Raw genomic sequence first — 18,760 nt, 5'->3', positions numbered from 1 at the left:
TTTTTCATTGAGAAAATCACACACAAGATAGCTTTTTCCATTTATTTCAAACAATGGCTAAGTAGGCAAATTGAATAATATACACAATATTATAATTAAAACACTTTTTATATTGTGGTAATAAAACAATATACACGAGTAAAACGTAAACAATAACAAGTATGCAGCAGAGACCAGCTATTTTTTAAGCAGGACAACTCATTTCATTAGTAACTTTTTTATGTTTCACACTACTTTCGCAATATGGTGACAGTTGAAAGAGAATGAATAACATAAAAGATGAGTAAAATGTAGTAACATGATACATTAGATGGAATCTTATACTGATATACATGAAACTCATAATGTAATACTGAGTTCAACATTAGAATGGAACTAAAACAATATACCAATGTTGGACTCAGCTATAGAGAGCAAGATGTTAATATTTATTTAATAATATCTAGATATTGTATTCTGTGGTAGGTACGGTACTTGCACGATGGCTCAGAGAGTGTCCAGGATAGTATAATGATGGATCTGGAACTGGCTCCTGGGCCTGGCTTCATCATCCCGGGTTACCTGCAGGGCAAACACCGCTTCGTACTGCATGTTGACATCACTCCAGTCAATGATGCTCCCTCACTGAGCATCCCCAGCAGCAAGGCTCTGCGTATGGCCCAGGTCAGCCACCACCTAGTTTGTAGCATGTTTCTGTCAATTAGTTCCTTTTAAATTAACCAAGTGTTATTTTTTAATCTTATTATTAATTTTCACAGATTTATTAGTGTTACAAAAATATTTATAAATGTGACTTTATTATTGTGTCAGAGGAATTAGTGCTTATTGATCCAATCTAGTAAGATAAAAAGTTTATCAAACGTCAGTGATAAAGCTGCAACACACCTGTTTATAAAGACGTTCATTTTACTACTTTATACAAATACTATAAATTATATTAGTCCATAACTGTGGAACTTTACATATCAACACATTCTGTAATTGTATTATTGGAATTTTATGAACATTATTTTGATGCCTAAAGAATAACTATTTATTGGCATAGAAATATAATACGTGTGCAACTTGAGTAAATGGTTGATCAGAAATGTTTAAGCGCACTACTGTATATTGAAAACAAAAAAAGAAACTTAGTGGAGGAAGCTTGAACTGAATGACTTTTCAATTATTTCTCTCCATCCACTTAAAAACTCTTTACCATATAGTCCAAGTAACTTGTTACTAAGGACAAATTATTAAGTTCTCCAAATTTCTAAAAAATGAGTTTTCCAGAAATAGAACAGTAAATTCTGGAAAAACGCAACATGCATCACAGCAACACTATTTTTACTTAGTGTATAGATTCATATGTGACAAAAGTAATATAGCACTTGTGATTTAGTGACGGTATCAATAGTTATACATTTAAACTTTAACAATTTCCAAATCAGTAGATAAGATCAAAATAAAACTTTTCTATTATATATATATCGTATGGGGGACAAAGGCAGCTATCCATAAATAAATAAATTAAAAATTACAATTATTAAAAAGTGGGGGGTGAAGTTGTTCGCGTCCGTAGCTTGCTACACGTGCTCCCTGGGTAACGCTAAACGAACAGCAATTTTTGGTAGCTGGACCGTCACTCTTGTGATCTCCCAGTTATGGCAGCTATCGAAGACTTTTCTATTTAAAGGGTTATAATGAATAGAATTTGTGTCATTATAGATTTTCAGAATATTCATAAAAGAAATTGTACACTATCATTTTTATGAATGTAACAGGATTTTTCTGACATTTTTCACAATACTGTGAAACATCAAAGATGACTTAGCCAACATTTGTAGAAAGGGTTAACTTCACAATCTCAATACTCGCCATGCGAGTGATATTGACATTCCCAGGTGTAGGCTCTCCTCCACAAAGAAGAAATTTTCAGTTGCTGCCATAAGAATGGCAAATAGTTTGGATCCTGAAATTTTCCACTTTTACTTGAATGGGTTCAAATGGCTAATTAACAGGGTCAACACCTGACCGTGAAAACTGTAACTAAGCCGTGAAGTTCGCACACTGTGAACAAACCTTATATAAGCTGTGAATATACAAATCCTGAAAATCTCTACAACTTGTGATTAAATTAATCAGCATGCATCGTTGCTGCGACTGTGTGATAAGGTCAGATTCACACGTGAGCGAGAATTAAGCAAGCCTAATCATGTCAATTGGTCTTGGTGAGATTTAGTAGTGTACCAGTTTAAATGGAGCAGTTTACTCGAGCGAGCACGAACTGGCTGACCGCAGCATGCAGCAGAGACGATCGCAAACAACTGTCACCACTACTACTAGATCACAGCCAACAGTGCTATTGCACAGTTCTGGTGATGTACTAGTGTTTGGGGAGCGTTGAACAGTTCACACCGGCTACCGTTGTCGCAATCACCAAACCTTTAGGGCATACTAATCTTTCTCGAAATATGGATCTCAGTGGATTTGGTTGGAGTCTATAGATACTCAATAACATATAAACATTTTTTTGTTATATTTCATATATCTGTGGACTAACTACTAGATCAAAACTTTGATTTAGTGTTATTTGTTACCAAAGATAGATCACCAAAGAAAAATATACCCATATTTATGAATAATTGTTTACTTGACAATTTATTATCGTTTTTTATTTTACAATTATAGTATTTATTAGTAGAATTTCTTACCACTGCTAGTAGTTTTGTATGGCAAGAGAAGTGCATTTAGTAATTATTTGTTTATTCTATTAAAGAAAGCATGTCAAATTTATTCCTAAATTCCACTACCTTTCGTAATGAAATGTTTTTGTGTTTGCTGTGAAAAGAACGGTGCTGAAATATAAACTTCATGCTTCATTCATAGCTTAAAATTTAAATAAGTAAATAAAAAATTCAACCGAGTTTTTATCATTGACTAAAAACAATAAATGAATTCTCCCTACATTCAATCTGATTCATGATCTGATTTCAATAGCGTCTACTAAATATTTGTAATAATTCATGTTATTTATATAAAATTTATTATGGAACATAAGAAAGAAAATAATGTATAGCCAATATAAATAATCAGTCATCAACTATAACCTCCACATTAATGTATTTAATGTTATTAATGTATTTGTTATTTATTACCATTCACTCTTATAAATTTTTAGCACAATTTCAATGGGACTATGGTGTTATTTGACTGCAGAAGTAATTAATTTACTATTTTCAGTTAAAAAAAAATGTCAATTTTGTACTTAGTAATTTTCTATATTTTACTGTCGCGTTATCAGTTTTGATATATAACACTGTATGCTTATACAAAAATGAATATTTATTTTAGCAAACAATTAATATTACTTTTTTTATACGAAATATTATTAATTGTGATTTAAAAGATGGCTGGATTGTTCATAATTTGTTCTACAAACAGATTTATGTCGAACACACCGATATTCATATTTCAAGAAAGGTTATAAACCTAGAAACATGTTGTATATCAATTCCATACAAATTTACCTCTTAAAACATGTACCCAATAAAACTGACACTAATCGTACAAATTACTAAAGAACGCAAATTTTAATACATCTACTCACCACAACTAATGACACTGACCAGTAATCAGAGTCCAATAATAAATGGAAACTGTCATGGCAGAAACATGATGGAGGCAAGCCAGGGAATGTTGGCATTCATTTTCTTGTTATTGGTTCATTGTAGATGAACTTCTTAAGTTCGAATTGAGATCTTGTATTGTTTAGTTGAACTCCCTGTATGTTTGATTTTTGGTGTTACTTTTTAGATAGATTTCTGTTTTGGCAAATAAAATGGCCTAATTTCATCTGATGGTTGAATAATTGGTTTGTCAATTAATAGAATGTACAGAGCCTTAATTATTTTGTTAAAAAATAAAAAGGTTTTCGACATATTTTGCTTAGCTTCATCTACAATTTTATCTTTTTATCTTTGGTCCTATATGTATTCCAATTCATACAATTAATTTACAAACAATGATGATTAATTTTTGAATTTTATGTTAATGATTTTATTATGTTCCAAAACTGAGTTCACAGTATAACTTGGTGTAACACAGAATGTTTGAATAAAAGACACAAAGAAAAGTATTAACTAAAAAGTGAAATAAATTTGTTCATCATTTTTAATCTGAAGATCATCATATGAATTTGATTGAAGCATAATAATTAAAAAACCTAATTTATTTAAAACAAAACTAATCAAGGGTTCATTTATTAAATAAGGAGACTAATACCTCAGTCAACGATCAGTTGAAATTTGTCCGCTTTGGTTGCCAATAATATAAAACCATACATAAAATAAAACTACCAAATCAAACTTACTGAAAAGAACAAAATACACTAAAGAAAATCACATTATTGGCAACTGCTAATTTGTCTTGATTGGTATTGTCGAGCAGAAATTGTAATTTGTATTCTTCAGTAAAATTTATAATAGTTAGTGTTGATTTTATTGAGTGATTGTTTTTAAAGATAAAAGTGAGTATGGAGTTGTGATTTCTGTTTGGCTTAACGCTTTGGCCCATTTTCTCACTTTAACCTGATTTGTAGAGTATTCATCCACTAGAAAAGACGTCTAATTGGAAGATGAATGTCAGATAAAATCCTCTTACTTTCACAAACCAACCACCCTCAAAAGAAACTTTTAATTGTTTGAAACACTCTTTGGGAGAGATTTTTTTACTAAAAAAATTGTACAGTTTAATTGTAAAGTCAGTCTACCACAGACATCCTACCCTAGAAAAAGATGCTAATACAACTTAAATGTCAGTAAAAAAATCGTTTGTTTCATTTTTTAAGTTTGTGTGCATAAATCTCAATCATCTTATTTAATAAGAGTAGAAGATATTTTCTGTGTTGTAGGCTGCAGTTATTTGAAGGAGTTTGATGCAGTGTTGTTCTTTCTGAAAACATTACAAATTTTATAACAATTCTAATGAACTAAATCAGCACTGAAATTGCTTACTAATTTCTATTGTAAATCATTTTTATGGCTACTACACTAGTAATTATTGAGCATGTATCACAATTGTTTATGTAACACTTGCTCTTTTCTTATTATTGAATTTCTTTAAAAGTATTTTATGTCAAAGCTTAATTACTATTTTAGGAAGAAAAAACTACATTAACAATAATTAACAATTTATTTAGTAAATTGTGTTGTTAATCGGTAACCATCTTTAGACTTATATCTTAGTCTATTTATTTATTTTAACAGTTTGTGTTCAGCATGGTTATTCTTCTGTTTGTAGATAGTTAGCAGTGCTTTTATGATTGCATGATCTGTTTACTTCTTTAAGTTGTCAACATCTTGCCGCCTTCTTTCTGCACCTCCAGTCCTGTCTTCAGAGTCTATGCCAGGTAATTGACTACACAATTGTATTGAAGTAGTAGAGTTTATAATATTTTTAAAAGTGAAAGTCAAAATGTGCTGTATTAATAGGAGTTTATAGCCTGTTGTTAGTATTATAAGAATGCTAAAGTGAACTCAACATTTGTAAAAAGTTAAAGGAGGTAATCTTAGTAATAACCACTGTATATTCTAGACAAGTGAATTTTCAAAGTGGAAGTTTTAAATAAAAAACTTAATATATATTAAGTATATAATATTGCTCAATAGCCATATTATTCAACAGAATTCAAACAGAATCTTTGTTGATTGATAAACTTTATTTTGGTTAAAAATCATATTTTTAAAGAATAAAACTAGCAATTTAAAATTTGGAAAAAATTTGCATGTTTAAATTTACTCAACTTTATGCAGTATATTGAGGTAATTTCATGGAGTTAATTGTAATTTTAAATCAAATTTCTTATGTGTTGCAAAATATCCAGCTTTGCACTTTTTGGAATCAAGTCAAAATATTCACTAATTGTTTTTGGTGAAAAGTGAGAACTATGCATGTGATTTTACCATAAGATGCACTTTGTCTAGGTTCTTTTGGTCTTGATGCCATTTTATTCAAACAATTTAGATTTTTACATTTGTGTTACTTAAGACGTTGTTACGGTGTAGCATTTCCTATTGTTCTGCTATTATGCATCAATTTTTATAAGGGCTTTTTACCAGCAGAACAGGAATATTCAAATCATATTGGTTTTGGCAGAAACTTAAAATTTGAGGGGTAAACAGAAGTGAAGGAAATTCTCTCCGGAAGGAGGTTCATTTAGTACTAAGCATGTTTACTTTGTCTAATCCTTTTCTTGCTCAGTAGCTTTCAACAATTGAATACTACTACAGAAAACAGTATAGCTATCATTATTTCTTCAATTGTTCTTTCACCACTATTTCCAATATAACCAAGACTGATTACACTCGTTCAGATTATATAAAATTATAGGACCTCCTCATTGGTAACCCTTTTAATTCCATGACACTTGCTCAGAAAGAGTCAATCTTGATTATTAACACAGGTTCTTCTCCTCTATGTAACTCATCACACTGATCTTATGTTAGATGTCTTAAGTTCATCGTTGGTTATTAGCTCTTTGGCCTTTTCATCTGCAAAGCTTAATGCCACGTGATAAATTCTTCTTGACGTGCTTTCATAGGTTGAAATGTAATGGAATTCTCAAAACTAGTGATGATTGTAAGAATGATCTCATGATGTCCAATACTATGCATTATAGAGTTTGCTGACTGACACTTATTCTTGTAATTTCATTCATCATTGTTTGTTCATTGTAATGGGCACTCACAGAGAATAAATGTTTCTTATTTTTAAAAGAAGTCATGCAAGATTGTTTGCGCAATGGCAAATCAAAGTCCAATGGCAGTTTAGTTAGGGTCTTAACATTCTTATACTTCATGCTCATGTAATTATTATTGTTTAAGTTTTCCATCTTGCATCCAAAAATATAATTGCTAACTCAAAATCTTGAGTTATTTTGGCCTGCTGTAGAAAGCCATCATATAATTTAATAACTGTTAAATAAAAACTGAAATATTTCAAGATTACCATTGAGTTAGTATATTTTCCACACAAGGTGAAACTGAAATTAAAATAATTTAAATTGTCATACTAAGAGATAAGAATGTTTTGTGTACATAATAATACCTGAAACAGAATATTTGAGTACCCTAGTGGAGTAGGATGAAGTAGATAGACTTTTCTCATTAATCACTACGAGCATGTTTTATGAAGATCACGCACTTGTTTGATTCAGTGGTTTCAGTGTGATCTGAACTTGAATTTAAGTAAAATGATCGGAGTAGTAAAAATAGCATTTTAACAAATTAAGGTGGTGAACCTTGGATTGTATATACGAGGGGTATTAGAAAAATAAGGTTCCCTATGCCGCTGAGACAGAATGCGATATGTTGGGAGAAATCTGGCAACACTGTCTTACTCATCAGCTGTCCCTCTCTCTATCCATAACACTCACGCCTACGTCCAACAGTGCCAGCCTAGCTGCCTTCGAAGATTGAGCTCCCTATCGTTGTTACCACCAGATGCGAAATTCGTGCTGTGATACGTTTTTTAGATGCAAAACAGATTTCACCTATTGAAATTCATTGTCAGTTAATCAAAGTTTATGGGGAAAACTGCATATCTGTTCAACACGTTCGGAAATGGTGTAGAGAATTCAATAAAGGCCGCATGGAAATTTACGATGAAAACCGAAGTGGACGGCCTTCAGTTTCAGAAGGAGTTGTTGAAAAAGTTGAGAAAATATTGCTTGAAGATCGGAGAATCACCATTCACAGGAACAACAGTAAGCTCTGACAGATATTGCGAGAGGAAGATTGTCCAGTGGTGTGAGGCTTCTCTATGACAACACTCAACCTCATGTCTCACGTCAAACTCAAGAACTGCTGACAAATTTTGGCTGGACTATTGTGCCCCATCCCCCCTACAGCCCAGACCTAGCCCCAAGTGATTATCACTTATTCCCAAAATTAAAGGAACACTTGGGTGGCCAACGCTTCAGTACCGATGATGAAGTCAAGGAAGAGGTTACTCGATTCCTCAAAGGATTGGTGGCAGAATTCTACAACATGGGGATAGAAAAGTTGAGCATCGTCTACAAAAGTGTTTGGACAGAAACAGTGATTATGTAGAGAAATAGCCTAACTTTTAAGTTTTAAATTGATGTATAACACTAAGGAAATATAGAGCTGTCTATTTAAAAAAATCATGGGAACCTTATTTTTCTAATACCCTTCGTAGCTATGCTCAAAGTGAATTAATGGTAGTGCTTGATGCTCTTCAATTGTAATTATATTCAGTTACGTTATCTTTTTGTTAATTGTAACCTTTTGTTGACTGTGTAGGGCACACGCAAGAAGCTGACGCGAGAGCTGCTAAATGCTACAGACCCAGACACTGTACCTGACAGCCTGGTCTACTCTGTGCTGGGCAACAGCAGTGGTGGTGTGGTAGAGCGAACAGACAGCCCCGATGTGCCAGTCACTACATTTACACAAGCCGATGTAGACGAGGGGGCGGTGATGTTCCACCATACACGGGCACAACCGGGCAACACTAAGCTGACACTGCAGGTTTGATGTCCTTCCCATGTGTTTCAGTTATAGTGAAGGTGTGATAAAAAAGAGCTTGCAGTCACGATTGCTCATTTTGTACACCCATCTGTAATTTCTTCTTGGCATTTCTATAACACTTACAGGTTTTTTCTGAAAATAGATCTAAACTCCTGTTTTTTATTTACAATATTAGAAAAGATTGTGATTCATTATTACAAAGTGTTTATCACTTGGCATTTTATCATAATAATGTTCACCAAGTCTAAGAATGTTACCATGAAATTTCTAGATTATGTTGATCCAATATCATATTTTGAAGAATGTAATTAAAACCTATATCAAAAATGTAGATTTTTATTGTGATGGCACAATACAAGTTATTGGATGTGTTACCAGGGTCAAGTTAAAAGTTAAAAAAAGTGTGTCTGTCAGTAAATTTTATAAGTATTAAAATTGATTTTAACATGTTGATTATATGAAATGTAGTTTGTAGCAGATGCAGGCATGACATTTAAGTGTTGTAGAAGTGCTGGTTGACTAAATTCTTCAGTTATTAATTTTACTTGTAGCCACTGTATTTGCTATAGTTTGTGCTAAGCGTGGGAAGTTTTATGTCAAAAAGTAGTTTTTGAATATATTTTGTTACTTTAGATCTAAAAACTTTGAAACCTTGGTATTTTTAGTAACAATGTTAAATATCAGATTTTAAAATTGAATTTATTATACTCTTTTTATTTAAAAACAAAAGATCTGCATGGTTGCACATTTTTAGAGGTGGCAAATTTTGAAGGCCAGTTAAAATTTTGCTACAAAATTCAAGATAGTTTTATGCAGAATTTTTTTTTACTTAGATCTACACACCAATTAAAACTATAAAAAGTTAAAAGAGAAGTGTTTTAATACATTAGATACTTTATATCAGACTTCACTATTATTCTGCTTAGTGCATAACTGTATAGAAGGGCAGTCGTCGATGTACACAAGGCGAATTGGGTGGAACTCTAGCTTATTTCGTGCTGGGGGCTGGCGTCGAACCATGAGTAGAGAAGGGTCGGAGGCAGCAGGGAGGAAAGCATCGACGAGTGTATGCGCTCCAATCGCATTCGGCCAGTTTCGTTATGCTTTCATCACTATTTGGGTAGTGGTGGAATGGTTGTTTTTGCCAATCAGAGCTCGCTTTACACCCTGGTTGGCTTAGCTGAGTAACGTCAAACACTGCTGCCAAATGCAAACGAGTAAGACTTAGACGAAATTTTTGCTAAGACGCTGAGTGACTTACTGCTTGGCATTTTCCCACCACTATCTCTGCTACAGATAAGGACAAGCAGAAGAGAGCATGCCATGTGTGCAAAAAGACAAGCGTCGGTGAGCAGCGGTGCCGGGACACAATGTGCCGGGATTGCGACGTTCCGCTTTGTTTATCTGACTGTTTTCGCGCCTTCCATACCATCAAAGATTTAGGACACTTTTATACTGTTACTAATTTGTAACTTTACCTGTACCTTAATATGTTTATGAGAAAATGCTGAATATTTTATTTTATTCCCATATTTTGTAAATATAATAACTTTTGTGCATAAATAGATTAATTTATGTATAAATACAAAAGAAACTTAAAACACATTTAATTTAGTGTTTTTCATAACACTTCTACTGCAGTAGAAAAACCCACCAGTGAAAGGGTTAAAAACAAACCAATATTTTTAATAAATGAAATATCAGTGTTATAATTAATTATTCACCATTACACTTTGAACATTCTCCAGGTTGACATTACGATAATTTAAATTTAGTAATATGGTACTTTATTTTCTGTTGTTGCACATTCTTTGAATAACTGTGTTGAATTCAAAACCATTCAATATTTTACAGGATTTAATCTTACCCTCTAGAGCCATTATTTTTTCATGTAATCAATTCAAAGTTTATTTTTTATTCAATTTAAAGGATTCTGATAAGAATTAATTAAATACACAGTGCCTTATACAAGTTCTAAAACTTTTTCTTACAGAATTACTAGTGATGCCATCTAATAATTTGCTGAATTACATAGCTCAAAGTTTTTGTACACTCATTATTTTTGTAATTATTCTTAACAGGATGGATAGTAACTAGATGTCAGGGTTTTAATTTTCTTGCTGAGACTGGAATTTGGAAAATGTAACAAAGGTCTGTGATTAAGTTTTGTTTTAAATATGTGAATAAAGTATTAGAAACATATGCAATGATACATACATTATATGATGTGTTTGGTTTCTCATTTTGAAAGTGATTTTGAGGCTTGTTTAGATGAATTGAGAGTAGATTGACCATCCACTACCATTGCATAGGAGAAATATTGTATGTTTGAGTGCATTACTCATTGGAAATCAGTGACTCATCATCAGATTAGTAAATAGGATATTCATATGAGTGATGGTATGGTACACAATATTTTAAATAATGTTTTCAGGGCACAAAATTATGTGCAATATATGTTCAATATTTGTGATGAGAGAGATTAGAGAGAATGGATGTGTAACAGGTGTCAGATGGAACCGAAGCCAGTCCAGCAGCATTCCTTCACATCTCGGTGTATCCGCTGCAGCTGCATATGGAGAACAACACAGGAGCTGTTCTGACTCACAACTCCTGGACACTGATCAGTCCTGCCAACCTGAGCTACACGACCAACTCAGATGATCCAGCACTGACCGTGCAGTACCAGGTACAGATGTGCTTCATGGCTTTGGATACTCTAAATGATTTTTTATGTTTAACCTTCAGCTAACAAAAAAACCACACTGTGCCATTAAAATTAAGTAAATATGAATGACTTAAAAACATTACTATTAGGTTAAATAGTTTTATCAGAAAATAATTCCCAATGACTGGTTATCTCTGTTATGCAGAGCCTATTTTCTAAATTCCTAGAAGCTATTTCTTGTGTTCACTTAAGTTGAAAAACCATTTTCTCCATCTAGGTTTTTGTGCTCCTAGGACAAGAAACTGAAGAAACTTTCCATTCCACTTAATCCTAAATGGATCTTTGCACTGGTTCTGTAGTGACAAGATATTCAGGATGAGTAAAGTCAAGAGTAGAGGCTGTGTTCTGTTTATATGCTATGCTGCATCCACCATGGTGAAAGGATAGTGTGGGCACCCTCCAAGTCATGTCACCCTGGAAAAAAAGAGGCTAGATTTCAGCCTCTTCCAGTCAAAGCAGGCAGGGTGCAGTACTCTCTTATTCAGGCTTATGAAAACTTCTAACACTATGAGAGCTGACCCACTCCAACAGTTAGGTATCCTCCACAGCAAACTAAAACTATTGATCGATCTTTTTACACCAATATCTTAAAATGTGCAGTTAGTGATGTCTTGTGGATTGTCCAGATTTAAGTGACATCAGTTTTGCTGTAATCAGTGTGAATTCTATTGGCTGGTATAACCCAGCCAGAAGCAGAAGTAAACCCTCTTGAGTCTTTATCTAGGCTACTTCTACTTTTCTTCCAATAAGGAAAATAATCAACATGGTCGCAATATTTGCAATTATAAGGTCTTCAAAATACTAGATGTTTGAGTGGGTGCTATTACTTGACCACTTGAACGTTTCAAATTCAGGTACGGTAATCAGGTACTTGTCCAAGTTTTGTGATTATGCTTATATTTCTTTACCTGAAACCTTATCATTTTTTCTTATAGATAATATTTGTCTTGAATGCTAAAATTCTTCTAGTAGAACAAGTCATTGTACAATGAAGTGTGTTTCAGATGCTTACAGTTTGTTGTAACAAATAACAGTAAGAAGCAATTTTTTTGTTTAACCAGAAATATAACAGCCAGTTATTAATTATTTATATATATGAGATATTTTATTTTGATACAATAGTTTTGTTTTAGGTAAAGCTCTCAATAAGATTACGGATTGTGTGTTATAGGTAGTGAGTGGACCGTACTGTGGGGCTCTACAAAAGCAGATTGTACCAGGCAAGGACTCCTGGTACAAGATTGACAGCTTCACCAGTCATGAGTTGGCTCTGGGGGAAATCAGATATTTGGCCTGCTCAGGCAATCCTCAGCAAGACAACTTTACGGTATACTCACCTCAACATCCATATTTTAAGCTGATGTAAATAACTCGTAATGTTAGTTCACTATCTTAATTATCTATTTTTGTCCATTCAATCAAATTTATTTACTTAACATCTGTTATAGTATTAGTTATAATTATAAGAGGCGTATATAATTGTAACAGATTTTTCACAATATCAAAGTTGAATAACATTTTTAAGGCGAGGCTGTTTGCCTATTTTACAGATGCAAGTTTCAGCAGCTGGCGTTTCGGCCTCTTCCAAGCCTACATTCCGATTGACTTTCACAGAACTACACCTAGTTTCTGTGAACAACGCAGTTGTAACATTGGAGAGTGTGAGGGATGCTGTGATCTCTGAGGAGAACCTGTTGTACACTACCACCCCTCTGCCCATCGACCCTACCACACTCAGCTTTGAGGTACACTCAGAGTAATGTTTATGTACATCTAAAATCTACTTATGTTCTTTAAGTCATATAGGGCACTTTGTTATTATGTGTATTATTATCACACTGTTCAGAATTGGAGATCAGTTAAATTTTCAAAATATATAATTTCACCAGATTGGGTGTGTAACAGAATGTATGATTTTTTCTGTATTTGCTTCATTATTATAGTTAATATAGTAGATTTCATTTCTATAGCAGAGCTTCTTTAATTCAGAAATCTGTACTCTGTAAATTATTAGGACATGTTTCATAGTTAACCCTTTAAGTGCTTCCCCTGAAAAAGTAATGGATGTTTTTCTATTGAAATAATAATAAAATGTTCCCTACAAATGTTAAAAAAGTCATTGCTTAACCCTTTTAGGACCAGCCATTATATTGCTGGTGTAGTATAACAGTGTTGAGGACCTGCTGGCGACATCACAATGGCCTTTTAGTGACAGTACAGCACAGGAAGAAATATAAGGCGTGATGATGTAAGTTGATGAGGTAGGTGGTGAGACTGTCTCGCTAGGTGACACTGGCGGTAAATGGCGTTGTCCTGCGATCTGGTGAAGAGTTCAGTCAGTTAGATTTAACTCAAGGCTGTGTATGTGATGATGTTTAATGTTGATGTGGTAGGTGGTGAGACTGCCTCGCTACGGGACACTGGCAGTAAATGGCTCTGTCCTACGATCCGGTGAAGTGTTCAGCCAGTTGGATGTGACTCAAGGCCGTGTACGTTACAAGCTGTACCGCACCGCATACTCTCGGGTTCATGACACTGTCACGTTCCGTGTATCAGCCCCTCAATGCCAGGCATTGGCCCCGGCAACACTGCGGTTTGTCCACACGCCTCCAGCGCAGCTTGTGCAAAGAGTTACTGTTGTTCTCCACAAGCTCAAGGTCAGTATTATGCAAACATTATTGCTGTAGTCAAACATATTAGGTATTATTTGTTTCTGTTTGTAGTTTTATTTTTAAACTTATAAATGCTTTTAAGTACACCTCTCTAAATGTAACATATTTTATCTGTTTTAAATGAATCAGAACTAGTCAGAGAAATTTCTGTTGTTTCAATTTCGAACCTTTAGGTTTGAAACAGTCCTAATCTTATTTGTGAGACTGTTCTTTTTTGCACTGACTGCTGAGACTGAATTTGCTGGAATTGAACTATGAACTAACCCATCTTGCTAGATAGCTGGTTGGACATGCTACTGTGGTGTGGCAGGTGAATGTTGTCCTAACAATTAATTCTATGTTGCTCTTCACTATTGTTGTTGCAGGTGGTGGAGGGGGCCGCAGCAATCCTGAGCCAAGCCCATCTTGACGTGAGCATGTTGGGACTGAGTTCACTGGAGTATGAGTTGACACATGCACTGGCACATGGCTGGTTGGATGTGTTACTGCAGGATGGTAGCCTGGGGCGTCCCAATGCATCATTGTTCACCGCACAAGAAGTTGGACAGCACCGCGTACGTTATACCCATGACGGCTCTGAGACCCGGAGTGATTTGCTGCAGTTTGTCGCAGTATCAACCAGAGAAGAGGACTTTCTGGTCAGTTTAAATGTCTATTGTCTGTTCTTATTAGTTTAGGATTATACAGTGTTCATTTCTCTCATTAAAGTTTGTTTTCCAGTATTTTGGATTTCACCTAATTTCAATGTTAGTTAGTATTAGTTTGGGGGTAGCCAAAGTACAATGCATCAGCCATAGTTAATTAGGGGCGTATTGTAGCTGTGGTAACTAGTTGAATATTTATTTTCAATTATCTGTTTATTCAGATTTGCCATGTCTCAGGGTTTTCTTGCTTTCAGTACCACTGATTATACCTTTTTTCCAGTCTCCATTCTTATTCCTTATTCCCCATTCCTCCACAGATTATAGAATCAGAAAAATTTAGAGTATCACTCAGATCGATGAAATTTAGATTAAAGTTTTCAATAACTCTTTTTTTACTTTGGATGCAAATATTCTAACCCTTTGTCAATAACATAAAATATGTTCAAACCCTGGAGATATTTACAAACAGATTTGTTGATCACCTGGTTGGGAAGGGTTTTCATAGTGTGTTAGAGGTACTTGAGGACATGCAAATATTTAAAAACAGATTCATTGATCGCCTGGTTAGGAAGGGTTTTCATAGTTTACATGATGAAAATGTATATTTTTTAAATGAACTTGATTATTATATTTTTTATGTAGATTTGATTTGCACAGAAAATATAAGTGTTAAAATTGTGGCTAGAACTAGTTGAATTAAATTACAAAATTAAAATTTGGTCTATAAAACCACCAGTCTTTCCAGACTGTGATCTGTGACGTCTGGGTTCCTTAGCCATAGAATTCTTCTCTTATTAGGATCACACATCTTTTTCTTGGTTTTTCATACTTTTTGGTAACCTTGATTCCTTGTATAAAACTGAGTCTGTTCGCTGGATTTTTGGGCATTATGCTTTTATCTGCATAGTATCTAATCATTGGCTTTAAACCATCCAATTGTTTTTGCTCATTATCTTTGGTTCTTCAGACTGTTAAGATCCTTGGTATTCCCTTTACACTCGGCAGGCCATTAAGTGTACCCCTACTTATCTATCACTCAACTCAGGTGGAATCACAGGAAGTTGTCCTCTCAGCTCACGGATATCAGGCTACAGGTTCAGATTTAAATGGCAGTCCCATCCAAAAAAAAATCAAGTCAAATCTTCAGCTTTTTAAGCGACTGAGATTTAAATAAAATTCTCAAACAATCCACAAAGTTTTTTAGCTTCAAGGTTGAAACTTTTATCAATTGGTTATTTATTATGTGCTTTAAAATGACCCAAGTAATATGTACTTTAATTTAAAGGTTGACTTATTTTAGATAAAAATACTGTCAGTCTCAAGTATATATCTAATATCAACACAATATAAACTCGTTTCCTTATTTTGAGATTTGTCTTCACTGTATGCACTAGTATTTTAATGAATTGATAGGATACACTATAGCAGCCACAGTGAGACTGACACCCTGATAAAAAACAATTCTAAACATTGTTTACTATGGTATGTGCTGCATAGAAATATTAATCCAGTTACTTATTTGGCCAAGAGGTTGCAGCACTTTCCAGCCACAACTGGATAAGGATTGAATTTTATAACTGTCCAATACAGTGAGCCACATGTAGTGGCCTAACAAGCTGAACTGATAAAACAGTGATCTGTGACGTCTGGGTTCCTTAGCCATAGAGACTATCTTAACCTCCAACCTGACAGAAAGAACAACTATGGTCACCCATAATGGCCTCCAAGCTGAGAGGACAATCACATAAGGTCAACTCAAGCTCCTAAGAGCTCTTTCACACGATCCGGCGCACGCCGTGCGGCGCTCGCCGCGCGGCGCTCGCCTGGGAAGCTGAATGTTTTCACACGAGGTCGGTTTCGTCCGGCGCGTGCCGTGCGGCGCTCCCATGTTTTGACTGTTCAGTACATGCTCAACTATTGAAATGTTAATTTACTTTTATCAAATATTAAAATCAATTGAATCTCTTTCGAAATCCAAGGACAAGACACTTGATGCTGGAGTAACTGTAGCACGATGCGGGGTTGGTGTCCGTGGTGGTGGCGTTGGCTGCTGGTTGCTTGCTTCTTGACTGGTTTGTTGGTTCATTGGATAGTACTGTTCACTGCTGGTTGAGGTATGTGGGAGAATCGGACGAATGTATGGGTTTGAAAATTACGGAGCAAACTGCAGTTGTTGTTGAGGACAATACACGTTTTGAGGCTGACTCCCGGGATATGGGTAGTGGACTTGCTGGTATTGCGAAGTAGGGACCTGGCTGGTTCCACTGGCTCGACTGCCACTACCTCTTGTGTTTCACTCATTTTTACTTAAAAAAAAACAAAAACAATACCGAAGTATACGTACGTCTTCACTCTCCAGTGGCAAACCCAAGACTAGAGGTTGGGCCGTGCGGCGCGCGCCGGACCGTGTGAAACCCCCAATATGATACAATAGCCCTTCGCAGAGTAGTCCGGCGTGGACGCCGCGTGTCCGGCGTAGGGGAGTCCGGCGGGAATTTGTGCGCCGCGCGGCGTCTGCGCCGTGCGGCGAGCGCCTGATGTCGTGTGGAAAGACGCATCTACTCCCATAGCCCAACGCCGCATCAGGCTCGCGCCGCACGGCGCGCGCCGGATCGTGTGAAAGAGCACTAAGGTTTAAATGATGGTCTTATTATGTTTAACTTGTCAAGAATGTTTGACTATGGAACCAATGGACACAGTCTTTAGAAACCAAGGATTTGTCTATCCTTCTGCCATTCAATCTCCAATTACTGATTCATAATACCAGTCTTCCTCTCATTTTCTTCCAGACTCTGAAAAATAACAAGTTATGTAAGATAAAATTTCTGGTGAAAGGTGGATATTGGATTACTTGGTAAAGTGTGTTCTCCAGATATTGTACAAACAAGGCTCCTGAAATTTTGGATTATTTTGATGCCATTTTGAGTATTTTCTCAAATTTTTAGGTTGTGTTTGACCTTATTTTTTTTCTTTTCTCTTTATGTTTAACCGACTCATTAGTTAGGAAACTCAACTTCATACAAGTTTTCTTCTATGGAATGACAATGAGATAGTTTTTCTTTAGCCTCGTGGGTTTAAATATTGTGTTTTGTTGTTTACAAATGTTGTTATTCTATTGCCATCTTGACGACTCTTAAGAAACTTAAAAGAAAGTGAATTTTCTGTATAATATGATGAGACCTATCTAAATGGATTTTTGGTACACTGCCAAGCAGCTTCCCATTAAAACTCTCTTGAATTTCATGAAAATGAGTTTTTGAGACACTATATGATGCAGGAATTTAGATTTCGAACAACTACCATCACTGACCTTACAATTAATTGAGGACAATTTAAAATGTAAGTAAGGATGACTCTTAACATCCTTTTTTAAATATATGAACGTTTTAGCATGGTTTGACGTTTCTCTCTTGGTTAGCAAACTTACTTTTGTTCATGTGGAGGCCACATTTTTGTGTAGACAGCTGACATTCCTATTGTCAGCGACAGTTGGCGCTATTTCAAGGAGTCATTTGTCTCATGAGATAGAGAATAGATCATTCCTCCTTTTTGTCATTATCCTAAAGCCATTTTTTATTTTTTTTAGCTGATTTTTTTTTAACCAAACAGATGATTATATCAGCTGATTTGTTTATTATTATAGAACACAATATTCACTGCTGTTTAGAATGGCTTAAGTTTGCGTTGTATTTATTACACAGTGTTAAAATATTGTGTTGTAGTTGGGTGAGCTATGTGGACTTGGTCTAATCATGAAAATGGTTTTTATTATATTAATTTAACAGTCATAAAAACAGTACTGTAATAATTGTTCCTATCATTATGTACAATTAATAGTTTTCTATATTTTGAAAAGTAATCTCAATAAATTGCATATAAAAAAATACTGGTTAGATGACTCACAATGTCAGTGACAGTAGGTAGAACAATTCCTGTGACAGAGTAGTCTGATAAATATCCTGCATTGAATAGTTAATAAATACAATAAATGATTTTAACTAAAAGGTAGGTTGTAGTTATATTACAGATTATTCATTACATTGCAGAAAACCTTTAACCCTCCAAGTGGTAATTAAATCACTTTAAAGTGCTGGGCTGTTTTGAAGCAAAATACATGGTTTCTTAAAAGCCACTTTTTAGATACAAATATATATTCAAAGATCATGTGTTGTATATATCATTTTT

At 34.7% G+C, this 18,760-nt stretch overlaps 1 protein-coding gene and 1 long non-coding RNA gene across 2 annotated transcripts in view; one reads left to right on the top strand and one right to left on the bottom strand.

The window, feature by feature from the left end:
- Window positions 1-18,760, top strand: part of LOC124354806 (chondroitin sulfate proteoglycan 4) — a 74,095-nt gene that overhangs the window by 23,716 nt on the left and 31,619 nt on the right. The window contains exons 9-15 of the mRNA XM_046805530.1: window positions 466-663; window positions 8,304-8,531; window positions 11,038-11,220; window positions 12,431-12,586; window positions 12,810-13,004; window positions 13,653-13,916; window positions 14,297-14,569. Of these exons, the coding sequence (XP_046661486.1) occupies window positions 466-663; window positions 8,304-8,531; window positions 11,038-11,220; window positions 12,431-12,586; window positions 12,810-13,004; window positions 13,653-13,916; window positions 14,297-14,569 (1,497 nt within the window). The remainder of the gene's footprint in view (window positions 1-465; window positions 664-8,303; window positions 8,532-11,037; window positions 11,221-12,430; window positions 12,587-12,809; window positions 13,005-13,652; window positions 13,917-14,296; window positions 14,570-18,760) is intronic.
- On the bottom strand, window positions 90-3,591 carry LOC124354807. The gene is made up of 2 exons (XR_006921714.1): window positions 3,510-3,591; window positions 90-675 (listed from the first exon to the last, which is right to left on the bottom strand). It is a non-coding gene; the product is annotated as an uncharacterized LOC124354807 (long non-coding RNA).

This window comes from Homalodisca vitripennis, chromosome 2 (genome assembly GCF_021130785.1).
Source record: "Homalodisca vitripennis isolate AUS2020 chromosome 2, UT_GWSS_2.1, whole genome shotgun sequence".
NCBI lineage: Eukaryota > Metazoa > Arthropoda > Insecta > Hemiptera > Cicadellidae > Homalodisca > Homalodisca vitripennis.
This window is presented reverse-complemented; position numbering and strand designations above follow the sequence as displayed.